The sequence below is a fragment of the Cynocephalus volans genome, chromosome 3 (assembly GCF_027409185.1).
Source record: "Cynocephalus volans isolate mCynVol1 chromosome 3, mCynVol1.pri, whole genome shotgun sequence".
In the NCBI taxonomy this organism is placed as follows: Eukaryota; Metazoa; Chordata; class Mammalia; order Dermoptera; family Cynocephalidae; genus Cynocephalus; species Cynocephalus volans.
In genome coordinates, this window is record NC_084462.1 from 53283349 (window position 1) to 53305376 (window position 22028).

Sequence of the window (22028 nt, forward strand, 5' to 3'; positions counted from 1 at the left end):
AGAGTCACAGCTAATCTGTAGCATGAATAAAAAAATTACCCTGTGAAAGGACGAGTCGACACCAGTTGACGATCCACCGGAGAGAGCTCGTTTATTAGGCAGCACACACACATATATATAGGGCTTCTAGGGAAGGCTGATTGGCTTAAAATACAATCCCTACTTAGAGGGCAACCAGCACCATGATGGGGTGTGGCCGAGAAGGACTTATGTGATCAGGGTGTGATCCCTTGGGGCATTTGGGTTCTTACATTCCTCCCTTTTTCTTGTTTTAGGAAAGGGGACGTTGAAGTCATCGAGCTACTTCCTGCTGAACTGGGGCATTGTGAGGGAGGGCAAAGGGAGGAAGGTACATAAATACCCATTATGAAACCCCAAAGGAGGGTGGAGAAACAAGTAATTTCAAAAGGGGAAAAGTCCATAAACGTTCCTTGAAGCCACAAGTCGAATATGCACCGGTTCCATTGTTCATAGTTGGAGACTGGAGGGAGTAGCCAGGCGTCGGTGGCAAGGGCGTGTAGGAATGCATTTCCTCTGTAAGGTGGTGTCTCTTCAGCATCGGCTGAGGCACTCACGAGATGAGGTGGGGGTTCATCGGTACCTAGAAGCTGGTAGTTTCTAAGCAAAAGCTGGTTAAAGGCCTGATTAGAGATTTTTCCCACTTGGGTTTGAAGAAACCTAATGATGCAGGGCAAGAAAAGGCAGGTTATGAGGATAATGATTAGAGGTCCCAAAATGGGCCAAATCCAAGTTAGGATAGGGTTGAAGATAAAAGAAGAAAAGGGGTTAGAACTGGATGTGGTTCGTAGGCTGGAAGCTAAGTCGGTGAGTTTGATGATGTTTGTTTCTACTAGACCGGATTCATTGATGTAATAACAGCATTCTTCCCCAAGGAAGATGCAAGTACCTCCTTTTTCTGTGGTGAGGAGGTCTAGTGCTCTACAGTTTTGGAGGGTGACCTGAGCTAAAGAGGTGATCTGTCTCTGTAGAGAGGAAAGAGATTCGGCAGTGGAGGTCAGAGCCCCTTCAAGTTTAGCATGTATGTCTTCAACCGCCCATAAACTGTGTCCTAAGACTCCTCCCGACAGGCCGGCTCTGACCGCTGATGTTGTTAGGGAAATACCAACCATGATCAGGAGGAAGGTGGCCCTTTTTTGCCTTGAGGGGGAATGAAGAAGATGGAACAGTTCTGAACTGGTGTACAGAGTGAGTTGAGGGACGATGGTGACGAGAAGGCATGGGACAGTAAGCTTAGGCAGGATGGAGGTAGAGAGGGTTCCATTGCACCAGAAGAAAGAGCCTGGTGGGGCGACAGTGTGGTTATAAATGGTTGAGGAAGGGAAGCGTTTAAGGGGATGGCTGCCAGGAGCGGTCGCATGAGAGAAAACAATTTCCGGGATTGAGAGAGAAAGATGAGTGTTTCAGAAATGATCTGTTGCCAGGTGTAAATGGGTGACCCTGGGGAGCTAGCAGAGGGGCCTGAAAGCTCCCTGGGTGAAATGAAAAGAACAGGAGAAGGCCAAGGAGAAGGTTCACGTCTTCAGAATTGGGGGTAAGGCTGAGGTCTGGGATAGGCGGAGTTTGAAAGGGTCGGTAGGATGAGGGATACACTTAAAAGAATGGTGTGTTAAGTTCTTTTGCAGCTTGTTATTGGAGTTTTCGGTGGCTGAGGGCAGATCCTGAGTGTAAGGCTTCAGCCTGGAAATATGAATCCATGGAGTAACATGATTACCTGGCAGGGCAAGTTTAGCAGCGGTCGGAGTGCAAAGGATGACAGGACATGGGCCTTCCCACTTAGGGGTTAGGGGGGTTTTGGGTTCCGGGAAAGTGTAGAATCTGAGTGAAAGGTTATTTTTGGAAAGTGACGGATCTGGAAGTAGCCAGTCCTGGTACTTCCATAATTCAGTGTGAAGATGGGAGAGCAAGGGTAAGGCCATGGTGGGTGGTATGGGTCCTTCAGTTGCTGTGATCCCTGGGGGTAGAAGGGGCTTACCATACATGACTTCAAAAGGGGAAAGATTGGAGGGCTTTTTTGGGAGAGCTCTGGTCTTGAGTAGAGCGAGAGGTAGAAGATGGACCCAATCAAGGTGTAATTCCAGAGACAATTTAGTTAGTATGGTTCTCTCTACCTTTCCAGATGCCTGAGGTCGGTAAGGGCAATGTAGGTGCCAGGGGAGAGAGAGTGACTGGGAGAGTTTTTGTATTATCTGGGCCATTGTCAGATTGAATGGAAGTGGGCATTCCAAATCATGGGATGATTTAGGAAAGGAGAGTCTGGGCTACGGTGGAGGCCTTTTTATTGGATGTTGGGAATGCCTCTACCCATCCTGAAAAGGTATCAACAAACACCAAGAGGTATTTGAGGCGCCGGACAGAAGGCATGTGCGTAAAATCGACTTGCCAGTCGGCCATGGGTGTGAGACCTCTGGCCTGGTGGGAGGGGTATGGCCCAGGTTTGAGAGGGGTGTTAGGATTGGTACGCTGGCAGATTGTGCATGAGGAGATTTTTCGTAAGAGGGCTTTGTCAGATGGGGTGACTGAGAAGAAGGCTTGTAAAAACTGGGATAAAGCTTGGGGGCTAGAGTGCAACAGGTCATGGAGCAGGCGAAAGAGAGAGGACTTATCATCATTAGGTGGTTGAGGCTGAGAGGGTGTCTGTGAACCTTGGGAGCCGTATGGAAAAACGGGAAGTTGGTTTTGTGTCTGTGGGTGCATTGCCGCAGGGCGTGCGGTGAGGTCAGCCTTACAATTCCCACGAGTGATTGGGGAATCGTCCCTCTGGTGGGATCTGCAATGAATGACTCCTAATTTATAAGGTAAATGGGATGCCTCAATTAATGTGGAGAATAAAGCTGAGTTGGTGATTGTGTTACCCTTGGTGTTAAGCAGACCGCGTTCTTTCCATATGGTGGCATGAGAGAGAAGTATATGAAAGACATATTTGGAGTCAGTGTATAAGTTAAGAGTTTTTCCTTCAGCTAGAACGCAGGCTCGCATGGCAGCGATAAGTTCAGCCTGCTGGTTGGTAGTACCCTTGGGTAAAGGTTGGGCTTCTATAACCGAATCAAGGGAGACTATGGCATAACCTGCATAATGAGTGTTTCCTTCCTTGAATGAGGACCTATCCGTGAACCATGCGAGATCAGCATGAGACAGGGGTCCCTCAGTGATGGAAGAGCGGTAAGGTATAAAATTTTGAAGGCTTTCTACGCAGCTGTGCAAAGGGGTGTTGGGGGAATCTGGTATAGGCAGTAGGGTAGCCGGGTTTAGGGGTGGGCAGGTATTGAAAGATAGGGCAGGATTTTCCAGAAACGAGGATAGGAGGGTTAGGATTCTGGAAGGTGGGAGGGATTGGAGAGCCTTATAGGTAAGGAGGTCTTTAAGGTGATGTGGTGAGAGAATGGTGAGAGGTGCCCCAAATGTTAATTTGGATGCCTCCTTATGCAGTAACTGCCCCGCTGCCAGGGCTCTTAGACAGGGTGCCCAGCCTTGTACAGTGGGGTCCAACTGTTTTGATAGGTATGCTACAGGGGCAAAGGAGGGGCCATAATTCTGTCCTAGAACGCCCAGAGCTTGTCCCGTATTTTCATGAACATAGAGGAAAAAGGGTTTAGTTAGATCAGGGAGATGAAGTGCAGGGGCTGTTAGAAGGGCCTGCTGAAGCTTGAGAAAAGGGCACTGAGGTGAGGAGAGCAAAGGTTCTTCAGGAGGACCCTTACTCATATTATAGAGACGAAAGGCGCCATTAGGTTTTTTTTACAGCGAGTATGGGAGTATTGAAAGGGGAGCGAGTGAGATGGAGATACCCCTTTTTTAATAGGTTCTGAATGATGGGGCTTAACCCGAGGAGGGCTGTTGTAGTTAACGGATACTGAGCCTGACAAATATATTTGGAAGGGTTTTTTAGTTTTATGTGTACAGGGGAACACTGGGCCAGAGCGGGGCTGGCAGTGTCCCAAACTGTGGGGTTAACAGGGTGCGTTAGGATGGGTAAGGACTTCTTTGGAGGGGTGGAATTAGTAGGATCTTGGGCTTGAACTAGCGCTAGGAGGAAGGAAACGGGGGAAGAGGAAGAGGACAGGGGCAAAGTAATGGAGACTTGAAGCCGTGATAGAATGTCCCGACCCAACAAGGGGACGGGGCATTGTGGCATGACTAGAAAGGAATGGGAGAAAACGGATTGAGTGCCTTGAAGGCAGCAGGTTAAAAGAGGGGTTTTTTGGAGAAAGATTTGTTTACCTCCTACCCCGACTATAGGAGAGCTGCTGGAGGTGGTGGGGCCTTTATATTCCCTTAAGACCGAAAAGGTGGCTCCAGTGTCCAGGAGGAAAGATATTGGGTGGCTGTCCACAACTATGGATACCCTGGGCTCTTGCTTTGTTATAGAGATGTTCGGGAAGGGCCCAAGGCTCCTTCAGTCCTCCTCAGCGAGGCCCACCATAGGTGGTGTCCACGGTTCGGGGGACTGTGGGGCAGTTGGTCCCTCACCCCTTCGGGTGAGGGGGCAATCAGATCCCCAATGTCCCTTCTTTTTGCATTTTGGACAAGGAGTGGTGGGTGGCCTGGGGGTGGGGCAAGCCTTTGCCCAATGCCCTTCCTTTTCACATTTAAAGCAGGCTCCAGGTGGAGGCTTAGAGGTGGAGGCTGTGGGAGGGCGCCCAGGGGGTTTGATAAGCTGGGCCAACATCTGGAAGTTGTCATGGTCAGCCTTTTGTTTTCAATGTTCTTTTTCCTCCTCCCGATTATGAAAAACCTTGAAGGCCACTGACAGGATTTCGGTCGGAGGGGTTGCAGGACCCTGCTCTAATTTTTAAAATTTAGTTTTAATGTCGGGGTAGGATTGGGCCAGGAAATAGGTCATAAGGACATGCTGGCCATCTTCAGAGTTGGGATCCAAGTTAGTGTATTGTTGAAAGGCCTGAGTTAATCTATTGAGGAACTCAGAGGGAGTTTCTTCCTTTTTTTGGACAATTTCTTGAATTTTTTGGAAGTTGACGACCTTGTGAGCCGATTTCTTGAGGCCAATTATTAAGCAAGAGGCAAAACGGTCTCGAGCCTGGATTCCCTGGGCTGTGTTATAATCCCAATTAGGTTCCTGTTCTGGGACTGCTTGGGGGCCTGGTGGGTGATTCGGATTGGTACGATGAGTGTCAGTGGCATGGGTTTGGGCTGTATCCCAGACCCTGTGGCATTCCTCAGGGAGGAAGGTATTGGCTAGGAGCATAAAGATGTCATGATGTGTGAGGCCGTAGGCCTGCAGGATCCATTGGAATTCTTTAATGTAGGTGGTAGGGTCGGTAGAGAAAGAGCCTAGTCTCTTTTCTAATTCTGTAAAGTCAGCTAGGGAAAAGGGAACATGGACCCTAACTACTCCTTCACCCCCAGCTACCTCACGTAGTGGGGCGATTGTTAAAGGGGCGGGGAGAGGTCCTCGGGAACGGGTCAAAGGGGGGCTTAGTGGGTCAGGAGTAGGTGAGGGTAAAAACGGGGGAGTGGATGGCGCAGGAGGTGCAGAAGGTGACGCAGATGACGGGGGAGGAGGAGCGGATGCTGGAGGCACTGGGGGAGGAGGAGGTTGGTAGGGTGGGGGTTCATCAGCAGGGTCAAAGGTGGAAGGATTGAGGGGTGACTGTGAAGAGGGTTTACAGCCTAAAAGGACTTGAGAGGGAGCACAGGAGGAGCAGAGGGCGGGGTTCTGAGCCAGGAGGTGAAAAGCCTCGATGTAGGGGATCTCCTTCCATTTTTTTAGGTGCTGGCAGTAGTTAAAGAGGTCTAGTAGAATGTTAGGATCTAGTGTGCCCTCAGGGGGCCATGTGTTCTGATTATCTAGAGGATAATAAGGCCAATCTTGTGTGCAGAATTTGGTGAGGAGTTTGGGCTTGATATCTGGCCTGAGGGAAAGGTTGGTGAGGTTTTTCAGAAGGCACTGAAGTGGAGAGTCCCCTAGGGAGGAGGAGGAAGCGCCCATTCTGGTCTCTTAATGGGAATTTAGATAGGAATCAGACAGAGATTTAGTGATAGGACATATCCTTCTGCCGGTTGGGAAAAGCGGGATCCTAGAGGGCGTCCCCAGTAGGTCACGTCAGTCCCGGCAGGTTCAGGTACGAACCAGGAGGAGAGAAGGGAGGTGTGGGTCATCACTCAGACCTCCACTCCTTAGGGCAAAAGCCCGGTGCCTGAAGGAACCTAGCGCCAGGATTTTCTGGTCGGGTCCTGGACCCGGGAAGTGGAGAGAAGAGAGTGGTGGACAGGAGGGTGAAGGAGAGAACAGAATGGGGCTTTTAACCTCCAAAAATGAAAGTAAAAGTTTACCAGGGCTTTGGAACCTGTTACAGTTTGGGAATTTATGGTGGTCGTGAAGACCGTGGTGGGGTGGGGTATGGGCGTTAGGGGCTACCGGACCATCTAGACTCCCTGTGGTAGCCTGAAAAAGGGCTGGTGCCCTTTAGGAAAGGGGGCTTACCTAATGATGAGCCGGTGGTGAGTGGAAGGAGCCAGTGCCGAAAAGAATGGACGAGGGTGGACCGTCAATGGTGAGTGGTGGAAGGCAGGCCAGTCCTGGCGGGACGGAGTTCCCGAGGGGCAACTTGGAAAGTGCTGCCACTGCAATTCGAAAAAGTGTCGTCGCTCGAGAGAAGCTCCGTCCCGGGTTTCGGCACCAAATGAAAGGACGAGTCGACACCAGTTGACGATCCACCGGAGAGAGCTCGTTTATTAGGCAGCACACACACATATATATAGGGCTTCTAGGGAAGGCTGATTGGCTTAAAATACAATCCCTACTTAGAGGGCAACCAGCGCCATGATGGGGTGTGGCCGAGAAGGACTTATGTGATCAGGGTGTGATCCCTTGGGGCATTTGGGTTCTTCCAGCCTGTTTTTGGTAAGGCATTGAGTTTTGGTGGTCATTCTTTACCACATCAGAACCTAGAGAAAAATTATAATCATTTATTAGCTTCTCTTTTTGTATATTTAATCTATTCCTTTTAAATGGATCTTCCCTATTGACTTTTTAAGTTATTTAAAACTCTCCTAAGTATTTTTAAATTCTTTGTTCGTATTTTCTCTTGCAGCTTTGACCCCGTCTCATTCCCGATCATAAGTAACTTTCTGAATAAAGCTATGCATGAGTCATATTTCTTCCAATTCTGTTCATTCCTAAGACCCTCTACCATCTATATTCTTCCCTGACAGCTCCATCAACACAACTCTTGCCAACATCACTGATGATCTGCACGTGGCTGGTTCTGCTTAGTGAACTGTATCCACCTGAGAAAGTTGACTTTTAAACATTTAAGAAAGCCATAGACCTGACCTGAATTTATTTTCTCCTTTGTTTGGCGGTTGTAGGTCTTCTGTGATTTCCATGGCCACTCCCAAAAGAAGAATGTCTTCCTTTATGGTTGTAGCATCAAAGAGACCTTGTGGCAAGCAGAGTGCCCTGTGGGCACGTCTACTCTCTTGGAAGATGTCAGCTACAGGGTAAGTCATTAGGGGAGAGCCATACCAGATATTCTGTGTCCGTATTCTTACCTTTGAGACCCATGCCCCACCATTTTCTTTAAAGTAAGCAGTTTGATTATTTTAACTATAGGGTTGTAACACAAGAAGACTGGAGGTATGTGTAATCTCTCCACATTTTTGTTGAAAAATGGCTTACTACCTGGTTGTTTTTGCCTCTGTTTTCTATATAGATATAGGATAGGGTACAGGGCATGAGAATTGGAGACAGAAAACCTCATTTTAAATGCCTGACTTTATAATTATTGACTGTGTGACTATGAGTCACTGCCATTACCTTTCTGAGCCATCACTCTATCATCTGTAAAATGAGGTTGGTAAAAATACTGCCTCTGTTACATAATACATGGGAAGAATAAAATGATACAGAATTCAAAAGGACCTCAAATAAATATGTTACTTCAAAATATTTGTGGAAAAATAAAATTGAAGGATAATATGAATCTTTCTCGGAACTTTTTGAAGTGCATTGTGTAAAGAAATGAACAAATTTAAGCCCTCAGACTATCCACATCCTCTGCATGATCATACTCTAAAAAGCAGAACCTATTTCTATTTCTAACTGAACCTACATCTATTTTATCAAAGTTCCAGGGGTTAGAGCTCAGCTATTCCTCCACTGAACCACACTGGAAATTCAGGAGGAGGACAGAAGGGGAGACTTCTCCCTGTCAGGTAAATAAAACAGGCTATTGCTTACTGAGAATCAGGAAGAGGTAGAAGAAACAAAGTTGTCCAAATACAGAATAAAAACTGGCCTTTGTTTCAAATTTATGTAGAAAAAGAAGAAACATTTTGATAGTACCTCCCTCTTCTAAATCTGTTATTCTGGGTATGACAATTTACCATGTGCAAAATAGCTTTTCCCCAGGGCTAATGATAGAATTAAAAAAGGCAAAAATCTACCAACCTACTCTTTGACCTGGAAATACTTCCCCTATTCCTGAGTTTTTTCCAGGAATGACCTCAGTGACCAGTTCATCCTAATGCTTCTCAATGACCTATTTACTCTAAGACTTAACCAGAGTAATGGTGATAGAACATAAGAAGATTAACTGCTTAATCTTAATTAAGAAACTAGTTTAGTAAATCAAAGCATTCATCTGGACTGCTCATGTTGACCTGTATAAAATTATCTCTTATGCATGATACATCATGAACTAAAAAAACTACATTGTCCAATCTTAAATATAGAGTCAGTGTGATTTTTTTTTTACCTCTCTTTTCCCAAGAGAAGGTAATGATATTTATGGATAATATCCTATACACAAGCAGAGGTTATAAGAAACAGAAACAAAAATTCTCCTGTATGAAGCTGACATGGAATAGGGCAGAGGCCAGGCATTACAGGATATTATAGAATGGGTTCTTAGCCTCTGAATCTCAGTTTTAGCGTGTGCTTCACATTGTCTAATTAACACACTCAACAAATATTTTGAGGCCCAGTTTAGTGTCAGGTAAGTTGAAAGGCATAACCTTACAAAGGTGGATATGCCACAGTCTCTGCCTGTGAGAATAAGCACAGTAGGATTTAATAGCAATGCTATTGAAAAGACTAATCCATCTTGGAACTGTTATTCATCTATATGGTCCATTAATTTTGGATGGGTCAGTTGCTTAAGCTTCAGTTTTCTCCCTTGTGAAACCAGGAAGTTAAATTTTATAGGTAGTTTTTTAAAATTGAGTTCGTTGATGCTGTAGGGTTTATTCTCATAGGTGGTTCATGGGCTACTATGAGATATGTGGAAATAGCAGGGTGGATAAGGTTTTAGCCCCATCTGTCACATTCAACCTAAACAGCCTTACTTTCTGGGATCCTACATAATATGTAGCTTTCTCTATCACTGACATTCTAAATTTAGGGCACAGTCATCTGCAAGTAATGATCTTGACACTGGTGATTTTCCTAAAAAATGAATTTTGCCAGAATTGAAAGGACCCACTCATTTTACAGATGGGGAAACTGATACTCAGGGGAGAATGTCTATGTGAGATAAGTTAATATTATAGTCATAATATCTGCCACCAGTCAACAGCCTGAGAGGCTGATTCCTATAGTCACATCTAAAATGGAACAATTCTAAATATATTCAGCTTATTAGAGATTTTTTGTCCTTTGTCATTAGTACTGAAGAGACAGTAATATACTCAATCATATTCCACATTCACTCTACAACATTAATGTAATTTAATTAATTACCTAACCTTAATGGCACTACTTCTTGTTATGTTGGTAGAAAGAGGTCAGTGAATTCTCTTTTCAAAATATAAGAAAAAAATGACAAATTTGTCAAAAATAACCATTTCAGGACTCTGGAAATTGAGCAAATGCAGACAACAAATTGAGAAACATTTATTCTTGAAAACTTCTAGAGCTTCATGTAAGAACAGCAAGAGTCTGTAACCTTCTTGACTGGGGTTGTTCTCGATCACCCTCTATTTGGTAATGAAGAAATGTAGTTTTACCAATGCAAGGATTCCCCTCTCCATACATATACATACACCTGGAAATTTTTAGGGGGGAGCTTAGAAATGAGAGAGTCATAGAAGAGCTAAGATAAGCTCTTTATTCATTCCTAGATTATGGGAAAACATGTGTCTCTGCAGAGGAAACACAGGAGAGCCCAGTGGAAGGTAAAATCCAAGGAGACATGTGAACTGGCCACAATTTTGAATGTCTTCCTAACTCACATACAAATCAACCAACAGAGAGTGGAAGCCTTATTGACTCAAGATGTTTGAGCACAACTTCTGCCCAAATCATTGGCTAACCACTATGCAAAGCAGATACAAATGCCCAGCTAAAAAAATGTTAAAAGAAATTTTAAAAACTGTGCAGAAACATCAGTGGTACACAGTGCAGAAAGGAAAAGAGGAAAAGATCCTGCAGATTAATGTAGGAAAGCAATTGAAATTAAAAGAAAAACCACTTAGGAAAAGAAAATAGAATCAAGAGATGCTAGGGGGTATAATTTATAATGTTCAGTTTTCAACCAAAAATTACAAGACTTGGAAAGATTCAAGAATGTGTGATCCACACTTAGGAAACAAAGCAGTCAGCAGCACTGACTCTGATGCTGAATTTATCAGATAAATTTCAAAGCAACTTTTAAAATATGTTCAAATAATTAAAGAAAACTCTGTTCAAAAGTTAATGGTGAAATATGATGACATTAACTCATCATATAAGGAACTTTGATAGAGAATTAGAAACTAAAAAACCAAAACCAAACAAACAATAACAACAATAAAACAAAGAAAGAAAAAAAAAAAAAAGAAATTCTAGTGTTGCCAAATAGAATAACCAAAGTGAAATATTCACTAGAGAGGTCATCAGCAAAGTGAAAAATTCACTAGATGAGCAGAAAAATGAATCAGTAAACTTGATGGTTAATCCAAAATTATTCAATTTAAAGAACAGAGAAAAAAGACTGAAGAGAAGTAAATAGCTTTGAAGTCCTATAGGATAGCATCAAGCATATCAAACTATACATAAAGGGAGACCCAAAAATAGAGAGAAAAAAAACTGGAGAATATATTTGAGAAAAAGATTGCAGAAGATGGAAGTAAAGAAGAAAGAAAAAATATGTGAGACATACAGAAAACAAATAGCAAAATGGCAGATGTAAATCCAAAAATATCATGATGACATTAAGTATGAATGGACAAAACACTTAATTCAAATGACATAGGTCATAAGATTAAATTAAAAAAACAAGATCCAAGTATATGTTGCATAGAAGAGACATTCTTTTGATTCAACAAAACAAACAGATTGAAAAATAAAGGATGGAAAAAGATATACCATGAAAAGAGTAACCATAATAAGGATGAAGTGTTTATATTAATATGACTAAATAGACTTAAAAGAAAAAATATTACTAGGGTTAAGAGGGTGAATTTATAATGATGACAGGAATATCATTAGGAAGATTTAACAATTATGAATGTATGTGAATATATATACCCTATAACACATGAACCAAAAATTGACAGAATTGAAAGAAGATAGTAAAAACTAAGTAATAGAAAAATATTCTTCCATCAGTAAGCAATGGAATAACCAAGCAGAAAATTAATAGCTATAGTGACTACCTGACCAAATTCATACATATGTAACATTTCTCCTAAAAAAAAATATATATATATGTGTATGTGTACACACACACACACACACACACACATTCTTTTTGAGCACCCATCAAAAATTCTCCACAATAGACCCTGTGATAGGCTATAAAACAAATCTTAATATATTTTAAAGAACTGAAACTATATGAAGTATATTCACCTACCACAACAAAATTAAATTATAAATCAACTTTTGTAAGCAATCTGGATTATCTCTGCATATTTGGAAATTAAACAACTTTTTTGAATAGTTTGACTGAGGGGTCAAAAAAGAAATCTAAAGGGAAATTAGAAAATACCTCAAACCAATCAAATACCAAAAACAGTATATCAAAATTAATGGTATGCAGCTAAATAAGTACATATAGGTAAAATTTTAGCTTTGAATAATTACATTAGAAAGGTAGAAAGGTCTAAAGTCAATAATCTAAACTTCTACATCCAGAATCAAGAAAAAGAACAAATTAAAGCACAGTAAGTGTAAGAACAAAATAAAAGCCAAAATGAAGATCAATAAAAAAGAAATTATACAAACAATAGAGAATCCATGAGTGCTAGTTTGGTTGCTTGTAATGGTCAACAAAAATGACAGCCTTTTTCTCTTGCTGCATTCAGTATTCTTTCTTTGTCTTTGGTTTTCGATAATTTGATTATGATGTGTTTTGGGGTGTTCCTCCTTGGATTGAATTCAATTGATGACCTTTGAGTTCCCTGTACCTGGATGATGTCATCTTCATCCACACTTGAGAAATTTTCAGCCATTACTTTCTTAAAAATGCTTTCTTTTCCTTTTTCCTCTCCTTTGGGTGTGCCAATTATATGGAGGTGGTTTTGCTTGAGGGAGTTCCATATTTGCTGTATTTCTGCTTTGTTTTTTCTTATTCTTTTTTCTTTTTTGCTTCTCTGATTGGATAATTTCATGTGTTTTATCTTTGAGCTCACTGATTCTTTCCTCTGTTTGATTAATTCTGTTGTTGGAGCTTTCTATCAAGCTTTTTTGATTCAGATCATGTATTCTTTACTTCTAGAATTTCTATTTTTTTAAAAATTGGTTCTATCCCTTTGTCAAGTTTCTTGTCCTGCTCCTGAATTTTTTTCCCAGATATCATTCAATTTTTTACCTGTATTTTCTTTTGACTCCCTGAACATCCTCAAGAGGGTTATTCTGAATTCTCAGTCTGACATGTCATAGATCTGTTCTTTCTCTACATCTGTTGCTGATTGCTTTGTTTGTTCTTTTTTTTTTTGATTTTTGTGTCTTTATGTTGATGCCTGGGCATTTGAGGACACTATTTCATTTTCTAGGTTTTATAGGTGTTCTTTGGTTGTGTTAGATCTTCACTGGTTAATTTCAGAGTTTTGTCTCTGGTCTGTGGGTTTTTTAAAATTTTTATTTTGTGGTGGATTAATAGTCACTACCACTGTATAGACTCTGCACTGGAACTAATGTGCTGTCCTATGGTTAGTTTCTGAGTTGGCATAACTTTCTCTGAGCAACAGAACTTGAGCTCTGTGGTTGAGCTAAATTACTGTTTTGTTGGTAATTTTCTGGGGAAGGCCTTGGTACAGATTGTTAATCACTTCTGGATCCAGGTTGTGTGGGAATTCCAGCCTAAGACTGAGTCTTGCAGATTGTGCCCTCTGCAGTTCTATTGCCCTGACTGATTTCTACTGAGATCAGATCCCCACACTGTGCCCAATATTCCCCTGCACTCCAGCTGCTTCCAGTGGGACAGGCCATGTAAGCATCCCTTGCAATAACTCATTGGCTGGCCTATGGATGGCTCCTTTCTCCAGTTGGCTGCAGCTGTTTGCTACTATGTGGGCCTAAGGGAATCTTGCCAGTGGTCTATAAGGCCTGTGAACAGGTATGGTGTGATCTGAAGCCAATCTCTCCCCTGCAGACTCCAAGAAGGTTTATGTGAAGGGTGCTGCTGTGTTTTTTTCGGGATTTGATCCATTTTCAGTAACTACTCCATGCCCCCGTATCGGGATGGCTCAGAAGTGTTCAGGGCTCAGAACAACAAATGGTGTCTCTACACCCTGTCACTATGGTCTCTTGCACCTTCACAAACTCCACAGGTCTCTCTTCTTCTTCCCCCAGCTTCAGGGGTTCCAGGTTGATAGTCATTGCTTTTTTTTTTTTTTTTTTTGGCTAGTAGTATTTTTAAAATTATTTATTATTATTATTAGCATATTCATCATTATAAATCATAATCTTTCCCCATGCACACTGCTTGACCTATCACTCCCCAACTCTCCTCCTTCCCCCTGTCTCTAGTATTCTTAGCTTTGTTCTCTCTTTTTGAAATTTCCACACATTATTGTGGTTCTTTTTCTTTCTTTCTTTCTTTCTTTCTTTCTTTCTTTCTTTCTTTCTTTCTTTCTTTCTTTCTTTCTTTCTTTCTTTCTTTCTTTCTTTCTTTCTTTCTTTCTTTCTTTTCTTTCTTTCTTTCTTTTCTTTCTTTCCTCCTTTCTCTCTCTCTCTTTCTTTCTTTTTTTCTTTCTTTCTTTCTTTTCTTTTCTTTCTTTCTTTCTTTCTTTCTCCTTTCGGTCAAAAAGTGAGGAGGTAGGGGAATAATGCCAAAAGCATAGAATTGGCTTTGTTTTTTTCTTTTTTGTTAGATATTAAAGTTAAGTTGTTATTAGTCTAAAATAATTTGTTGTAACTATAACATGCTTTTTGATTGTAACACAAAAACTTATAAGAGACATGATAAAAATAAATAGTGAGAAATCAAAATACACTGCTGGAGAGAATCACTCAGTCACAAAGGAAGACAGTAAGATCAGAAAAAAAGAAAAAAAAAAGGATCAACAAAAAAACCAGAAGAAAGCAACAAAATGGCAGTCCTAAGTCCCTGTGTATTAATAATAACTCTAAATGTAAATGGCTAAATTCCCCTATTAAAAGACACAGAGTGGATCAATAGATTATCAAACCAGAACCGACAATATACAGCCTATTAGAAACTCACTTCACCAATAAAGACATATCCCAGTGAAGGGATAGAAGATATTTCATGCAAATGGAAACTGAAAAAGAGCAGAAATAGCTAAACTTAGATAAAATAAACTTCAAGCCAAGGAAAATTTAGAAAGTTAAGTACAGTCACTATGTTGTGATAAAGGGATCATGAAGTCAACAAGAGGATGTTCTAAATATATATATATACCCAACTCTGAAGCACCCAGTTATGTAAAAAAAATTACTACTGGACCTAATAGGAGAGATAGACTCAAATACAATAACAGCTGGAGACTTTAGTACCCTACTTTCAGCAAAGGACAGATCATCCAGGCAGAAAATTAACCAGTAAACATCAGAATTAATCTCTGCTATAGGCTGACTTGACCTAACAGACATTTAAGGAACATTTCATCCAACAGCTGCAGAACACACATTCTTCTCAGCAGCACATTGAGCATTCTTTGTGAATAGGCCACATGTTGGGACATAAAATGAGTTTCAACAAATTTAAAAACATTGAAATCATATCAACTATTTTGTCTAACCACAATGGAATATAACTAGAAATTATCTACAAAAGGGACACTAAGAACAGTACAAATACATTGAAATTAAATAATATGCTCCTAAACAATGAATAGGTCAAAGAAAAAATCAAGAAAGATGTTTTTAAAATTCTGGGAGACAAATGAAGATGAAAACACAGCATAACTGAACCAAAAGGATTCAGCAAAAGCAGTTTTAAGAGGAAAGTTTATAGCAATAAATGCTTACACTTTAAAAAAAGAAAGACTCCAAATAAACAACCAAATGCTACACCTCAAGAAGACAGAAAAACAAGAGCAAACCAAGCATCAAATCAGTAGAGGGAGAGAAATAACAAACATCAGAGTAGAAATAAATGACTTAGAGATTTAAAAAAATAATACAAAAGATCAATGAAACAAAGAATTGTTTTTTCAGACAGATAAACAGAATCAAGAAACCATTAGTTAGACTAACAAAGAAAAAAAAAAGAGAAGACTGAGATAAAATCAGAAATGAAAAATTAGACATTACAACTGATACCACAAAAATACAAATGATCATAAGAGACTACTATGAACAACTACATGTGAACACACTTAGAAGAGATAGATAAATTCCTGGACACATACAACTTACCAAAGTTGGATCATAAAGAACTAGAAAATCTAAACAGAATAATACTGAGTAATGAGATTGAAGCAGTAATAAATAAGTCTTCCAACAAAGAAAACCCCAGAACCAGATGGCTTCATTGCCAAATTCTACCAAATATTTAAAGAACTAACAACTCTTCTCAAACTCTTCCACAAAGTTGAGTAGGAAGGAATACTTTCAAACTCATTCTATGAGGCCACCATTACTTTCACACCAAAGTCAGAAAAGGACACAACAACAAAGTAGATCTATATCCCAAATTAACACAGACATGAGAATTCTCAACAAAATACTTGCAAACTAAATCAGCAGCACATTAAAAATATCATTGACCACAATCAAGTGGGATTCATCCCAGGGATGCATGCAAGGATGTTTCAACATATGCAAATATATAAATGTGATATGCCACATCAAAAGAATGAAGGGAAAAAAAAGCATATGATCATTTCAATAGATGCAGAAAAAGAATTTGACAAGATCCAACACCTCTTCATGATAAAAATTTCACAAATTAAGTATAGAAGGAATGTACTTCCAGACAATAAAAGCCATATATGACAAACCTATAGCTAATAACATACTGAAGGACAAATATTAGAGGCTTTTCCTCTAAGATTTGGAATAAGACAAGATGCACACTTTCCCCACTATTATTTGACACAGTACTAGAAGTTCTTGTCAGTGCAATAAGGCAATAGAAAGCAATAAGGGCATTCAGATCAGGAAAGAGGAAATCAAACTATCCCTGTTTGCAGGTGACCTGATCCTATACATAGAAAACCCTAAAATCTCCACTAAAATTTATTAAAACTAATAAATGATGTAGTATAGTGGCAGGATACAAAACCAACACACAAAAATCAATATACTAATAATGAAATAGCCTAAGAAATCAAGAAAGTACTCCCATTTACAGTAACTACCAAAAAAAAAATGAAATACCTGGAAGTAAATTTAACCAAGGAGATGAAAGACCTCTGCAAACAAAACAAAACAAAAAGCAAGCAAAAAAACCCAATAAAATATTTCACCAATAAAATATTGGTGAAAAAAATTAAAGAGGACACAAATGGAAAGTTATACCATGTTCACAGATCAGAAAAATTAACATCATCAAAATGTCCATATTACCCAAAATAATCTACACATTTAGCACAATCCCTATCAAAATACCAATGGCATTCATCACAGAAACAGGAAAAAAGATCTTAAAATTTGTATGGAACCACAAAAGACCCTATATAGTTAAAGCAATCTTGAACAAAAATAATGAAGTTGGAGGCATCATACTTCCTGACTTCAAAATATACTATAAAGGTATACTAACCAAAACTGCATGGTACTGGCATAAAAACAATTTGACCAATGGAATAGAATAGAGGCCCCAGAAATAAATCCACACACATACAGACAACGGATTTTTGACAAAGATGTCAAAGGGAAAAAGACAACCTCTCCACAAATGGTGCTGGTAAATCTGGATATCCACATGTGGATGATTGAAACTAGACCCCTGTCTCTCACCATACATAAAAAGAAACTCAAAATGAATCAAAGACCTAAATTAAAGACCCGAAACTGTGAAACTACTAGAAGAAAGCATAGGGGAAAAATTACACAAAATGGGAGTGTTAATCAATTTTTTGAGCAAAACTACAGAGGCACAGGCAACTGAAGAGAAAGTACATAAATGAGACTACATTGAACTAAAAGGCTCTGTACACTGTCAACAAAGTGAATAGACAACCTACAGAATGGGAGAAGGTGTTTGCCAATTGCACATCAGGTAAGGGACTAATATTCAGAATACATAAGGAACTTAAACAGCTCAACGGCAAAAAAAAAAAAAAAAAACAAGAACAAAAAACAAATGGCCTAATTAAGAAATGGGCAAAGGACCTGTACAGACATTTTTCAAAAGAAGACATAATAATGAGTAATAGGCACATGAAAAAGTGTTCATCATCATTATTCATCAGAAAAATACCAATTAAAAACACAATGAACTACAATGTCACTCCAGTTAGAATAGCTATTATCAAGACAAAAAATACGAAATGCTGGCAAGGATGTTTAGAAAAAGGAGCTCTCTTACATTGCTGTTGGGTTTACACTGGTGCAGTCACTGTGGAAAACAGTATGAAGATTTCTTAGAAAACTAAAAATAGATTTACCCTATGATCCACTACTGAGTATATGCCCAAAGGAAATGGAATTAATACATTAAAAAGACAGCTGCACTCCCATGTTCATCACAACACTATTCATAATCACCAAAAGATGGAATTAACCTACATGTCCATCAATGGATGAATAGATAAAAAATCTGTGGTACACATATATAATGGAATACTATTCAGCTATAAAGTCAAATGATATTCTATCATTTGCAGCTACATGGACGAAACTGTAAACCATCATGTTAAGTGAAGTAAGTCAGATACAAAATGTGGAATCTGAAAAAAAAAGTGGTTCTCATAGAAGTAGGGAGTAGAATAGTGGTCACTGGGGATTGGAGGGAGGACGAAAAGTGGTGAACTGCTGCGTACGAAACTGTGCTATCTACCCTACATGAATCATTGTGGGGTGTATGCATGTATTGAAACAACATACTATATCCCACAAATATGTAAAAATAAATGTCAAAATATTTTTTATAAAAACAAAAAAACTTTACAATGTTTAAAAAACAATCAAACAAGACTCCCAAAATGATAGCGCTTTAGCTAGACTGACTAAGGAAAGAAACAAAACATAAGTTAACAAAATCAGGAATGAAAGTTAGGACATCTTGCCAACCTTACAAAATGTAAAAGAATATCATTAACAACTATATGTCAACAAATTAGTAAATTCTTAGGAGAACATGAATTACTAAAGTTGACTCAAGGAGACAGAAAATCTGATAAGGCCTATTTTAAGTAAATAAATTAAATTAGTAATTAAAAACCTTCTCACAGACAAAAGGTTAGTCCCCAAAGGCTTTGTTGATGAATTCTATCAAATTCTTAGGAAATAAATAATACCAGCTGTAAAAAAAATTCTTTCAGTAAATAGAGGAGAAACACTTGCCAACTAATTTTATGAGGCCTGTATTATCCTGATACCCAAACCAGAAAAAGACATCACAAAAAAAAGACAGCTACAATCCAGTATCTCATACAAACATCTGTGAAAAAATAATTTACAAAATATTCACAAATCAAATCCAGCATCATACAAAACTCATTATTCACTCGACAAAGTGGGGTTTGTCTCATGAATGCAAGATTGGTTTAACATTAAAAATCAAATACTGTTATATTTCTCATAGATAACCAAATGACAAAAATGGCATGGCCATCTCAAAAAATGCAGGAAAAAAACCCATTTGACATAATTAAGCACCCATTCAAAATAAAATCTGAAAAAAATCTAGTAATAGAAAGGGAATTCTTCAACCCGAAATTGAACATCTGATAAAAAGTTTGATAGTATCATACTTAATTGTAAAAGCCTGAATGCTTTCCCTGTAAAAACAGGAAGACAAGGATGTTTGCCTTTCCCACTTCTATTCAACATTGTACTGAAGATTCTAGCCAGTACAACAAGGCAAGCAAAATATGAAAGAGAGGCAGGTTGGAAAAAGGAAAACTGTCTTAATTCACAGGTGATGTAGTATTTTATGTAGAAAATTTTAAGGAATGTACAAAATAAACTACTAGAACTAATAGGCAAGTTTAGCAAGAGAGCAAGATACATGATCAATGTAAAAATTGATTTTATTTCTAAATACAAGCAATGAACAATCTAGAAGTAAAATCAAGGGAAAAAATCTATTTGTGATAGTATCAAAAAGAATAAGACAATTAGGAATAAATTAAACAGAAAAATCTGCACTTTCTATACACTGAAAAACTATAAACTGTTGTGTAGAGGACTTAAAGGAGACCTAAACAGATGGAGAGCTATATCAGATTCATGGGTTGGAAAAAACCTAATTTTAAAAAATGATCAAAAGATGTGATTGAACACCTCACAAAAAGCCATGTATAAATGGCTAATATGAGCAATATTTATTATAATTAATTATAATATAATTCACGGGTTCTTCAATATTTCGAAGATGGCTACTCTCCCCCAGATTTTTATGCATTCAATGTATTTCACATCAAAATTTCATCAGGCTTTTTTGTTGATACTGACAAGCTAATTTTAAAATTTATATAGAAATGCAAGAAAATGAGAATACCCAAAACAATTTAGAAAGAGAAGAATTATGCTGGAAGATTTACTTTACATAATTTCAGAACTTGCTATAAAGGTATGGTAATCGATAAAGTGTGTGTTGGCATAAAGAGAGACAAATAGATCAATAGAACAGAATAGAGGGAGCAAAATACACGCACACATTTGTGGTCAATTGATTTTTTTAAAAAAAAATTAAATTTATTACTAGTATATTTATTCTTACAAATTGTGGTATTTCTGTATGCCCTTTGCCTGACCTATCACTTCCCGAACCCCCTTCCTCCCTCCCCCACATCTCTAGTGTCCTTAGGTTTGTTCCCTCCTTCTGAAAGTTCAATGTATTCTTGTGGCCTTTTCTTTCTTTCTTTCCTTCATTCCTTCCTTCTTACCTCCTTCCCTCCCTCACTTCCTTTCTTCCCAGCAGCCAGTTATGAGTGAGAATATAGGGTATTTCTGTTTCTTTGTCTGGCTTATTTCTCTTAACATAATTTTCTCCAGACACATCCATGTTGTTGCAAATGGCAGTATTTCATTCTTTTTTATGGCTGAGTAGTATTCCATTGTGCATATATGCCACATTTTCTTTATCCAGTTGTCCGACCACCAAAGGAATATGTTAATTCTCAAGTATCAAAATACGGTCAATTGATTTTTGACAAAGATGCCAAAGCGGTTCAGTGGGAAAGGATAATCTATCTGACAAATAGTTCTGGAACAATTGGATAGCTGCATGAAAAAAGATGAATTTAAATCCTTGCCTTACACCATACACAAAATTTAACTTAAAATGGATCATAGACCTAAATATAGGGACTAAACTGTTAAACTTATAGAATGCCACCTGCTAGAAAATCTTTTTATTTTTATGTTCTTTTTTCAGTCAAAGCTGTCTTGGATAGAACCCCAAAAGCACGAACTATAAAGAAAAAGTAGATAAATCAGACTTTATCAAATTTAAATGTTTTGCTTTTCAAAAGACATTGTTCAGCAAATGAAAAGACAAACCTTAGACTGGAAAAAGTATTTTCAAGTAATGTCTCTGATGAAGAACTTGTATCTAGTATATATGAAGAGTTTTTGTAAGTAAATAATAAGAGGACAAATAACCAAATTTTAAAGAATGAACAAAAGATGTGATTGAACACTTTATGAAAGACAATGTATAAGTGGCTAATATGAGCAATATTTATTACAATTCATTGTTAATTTCTACCAAGTAATTGCAAATTAAAACCACAATGGGATAGCACTACATAATCACTAGAAAGGCTATTCTAAAAACGACTGGAATGACCAAGTATTGGAGAAGGAGGTTTAGAAACTGGAACTCTCATTTATCATTGGTGGAAATGTCAAATGGTGTGGTCACTTTGGAAAATACTTAGGCAGTTTCTTAAAAATTAAGCATATTTTTAAACATAAAACTCAATAATTTCATGCCTATATATCTTCCCAAGAAAAGTGAAAACATATAATCACATAAAGACTTGCACATGAATGTTCATAGCAGCATTGTATATAATATCCCCCCATTGGGAACAATCCAAATATGTCTGTCATTGTGTGAATGGACAAACAAAACACAGTATATTCATGAAAAGAAAACTTATTCAGATATACAAAGGGACAAACTAGTGATACATGCAACAACATAGATAAACTTCAAAAACATTATTCTAAGTGAAAGAAATCAGAAACAAAAAAGAATAGATAATATGGTTCAATTTATATAAAAATTCTGAAAAAGGTCAGAAAGTGTATCAGAGATAGTGCAGGGCAGAGGTTGACTGTAAATAAGCATGTAAAGAAATTTTAGAGTGATGAAAATTTTCTAAAACTGAATCGTGGTGATAATTGCAAAACTGCCTGTATTTGCTAAATATCACCTAACTGTGTGCTTACCATAACAAAGCTGGTATATATTTTAAAAATCAAACATTTATTGATTACATACCACATGCCAGGCACTGTGCTAGGTATTTATGTAGCA

General features: G+C 38.6%; 1 protein-coding gene across 5 annotated transcripts in view; it reads left to right on the forward strand.

The window, feature by feature from the left end:
- AGBL1 (AGBL carboxypeptidase 1) overlaps window positions 1–22028 on the forward strand; it is an 866292-nt gene that overhangs the window by 460830 nt on the left and 383434 nt on the right. For all 5 annotated transcript variants that reach the window (XM_063089333.1, XM_063089334.1, XM_063089330.1 and 2 more), the window contains one exon: window positions 7351–7482. In XM_063089333.1, the coding sequence (XP_062945403.1) occupies window positions 7351–7482 (132 nt within the window). The remainder of the gene's footprint in view (window positions 1–7350; window positions 7483–22028) is intronic.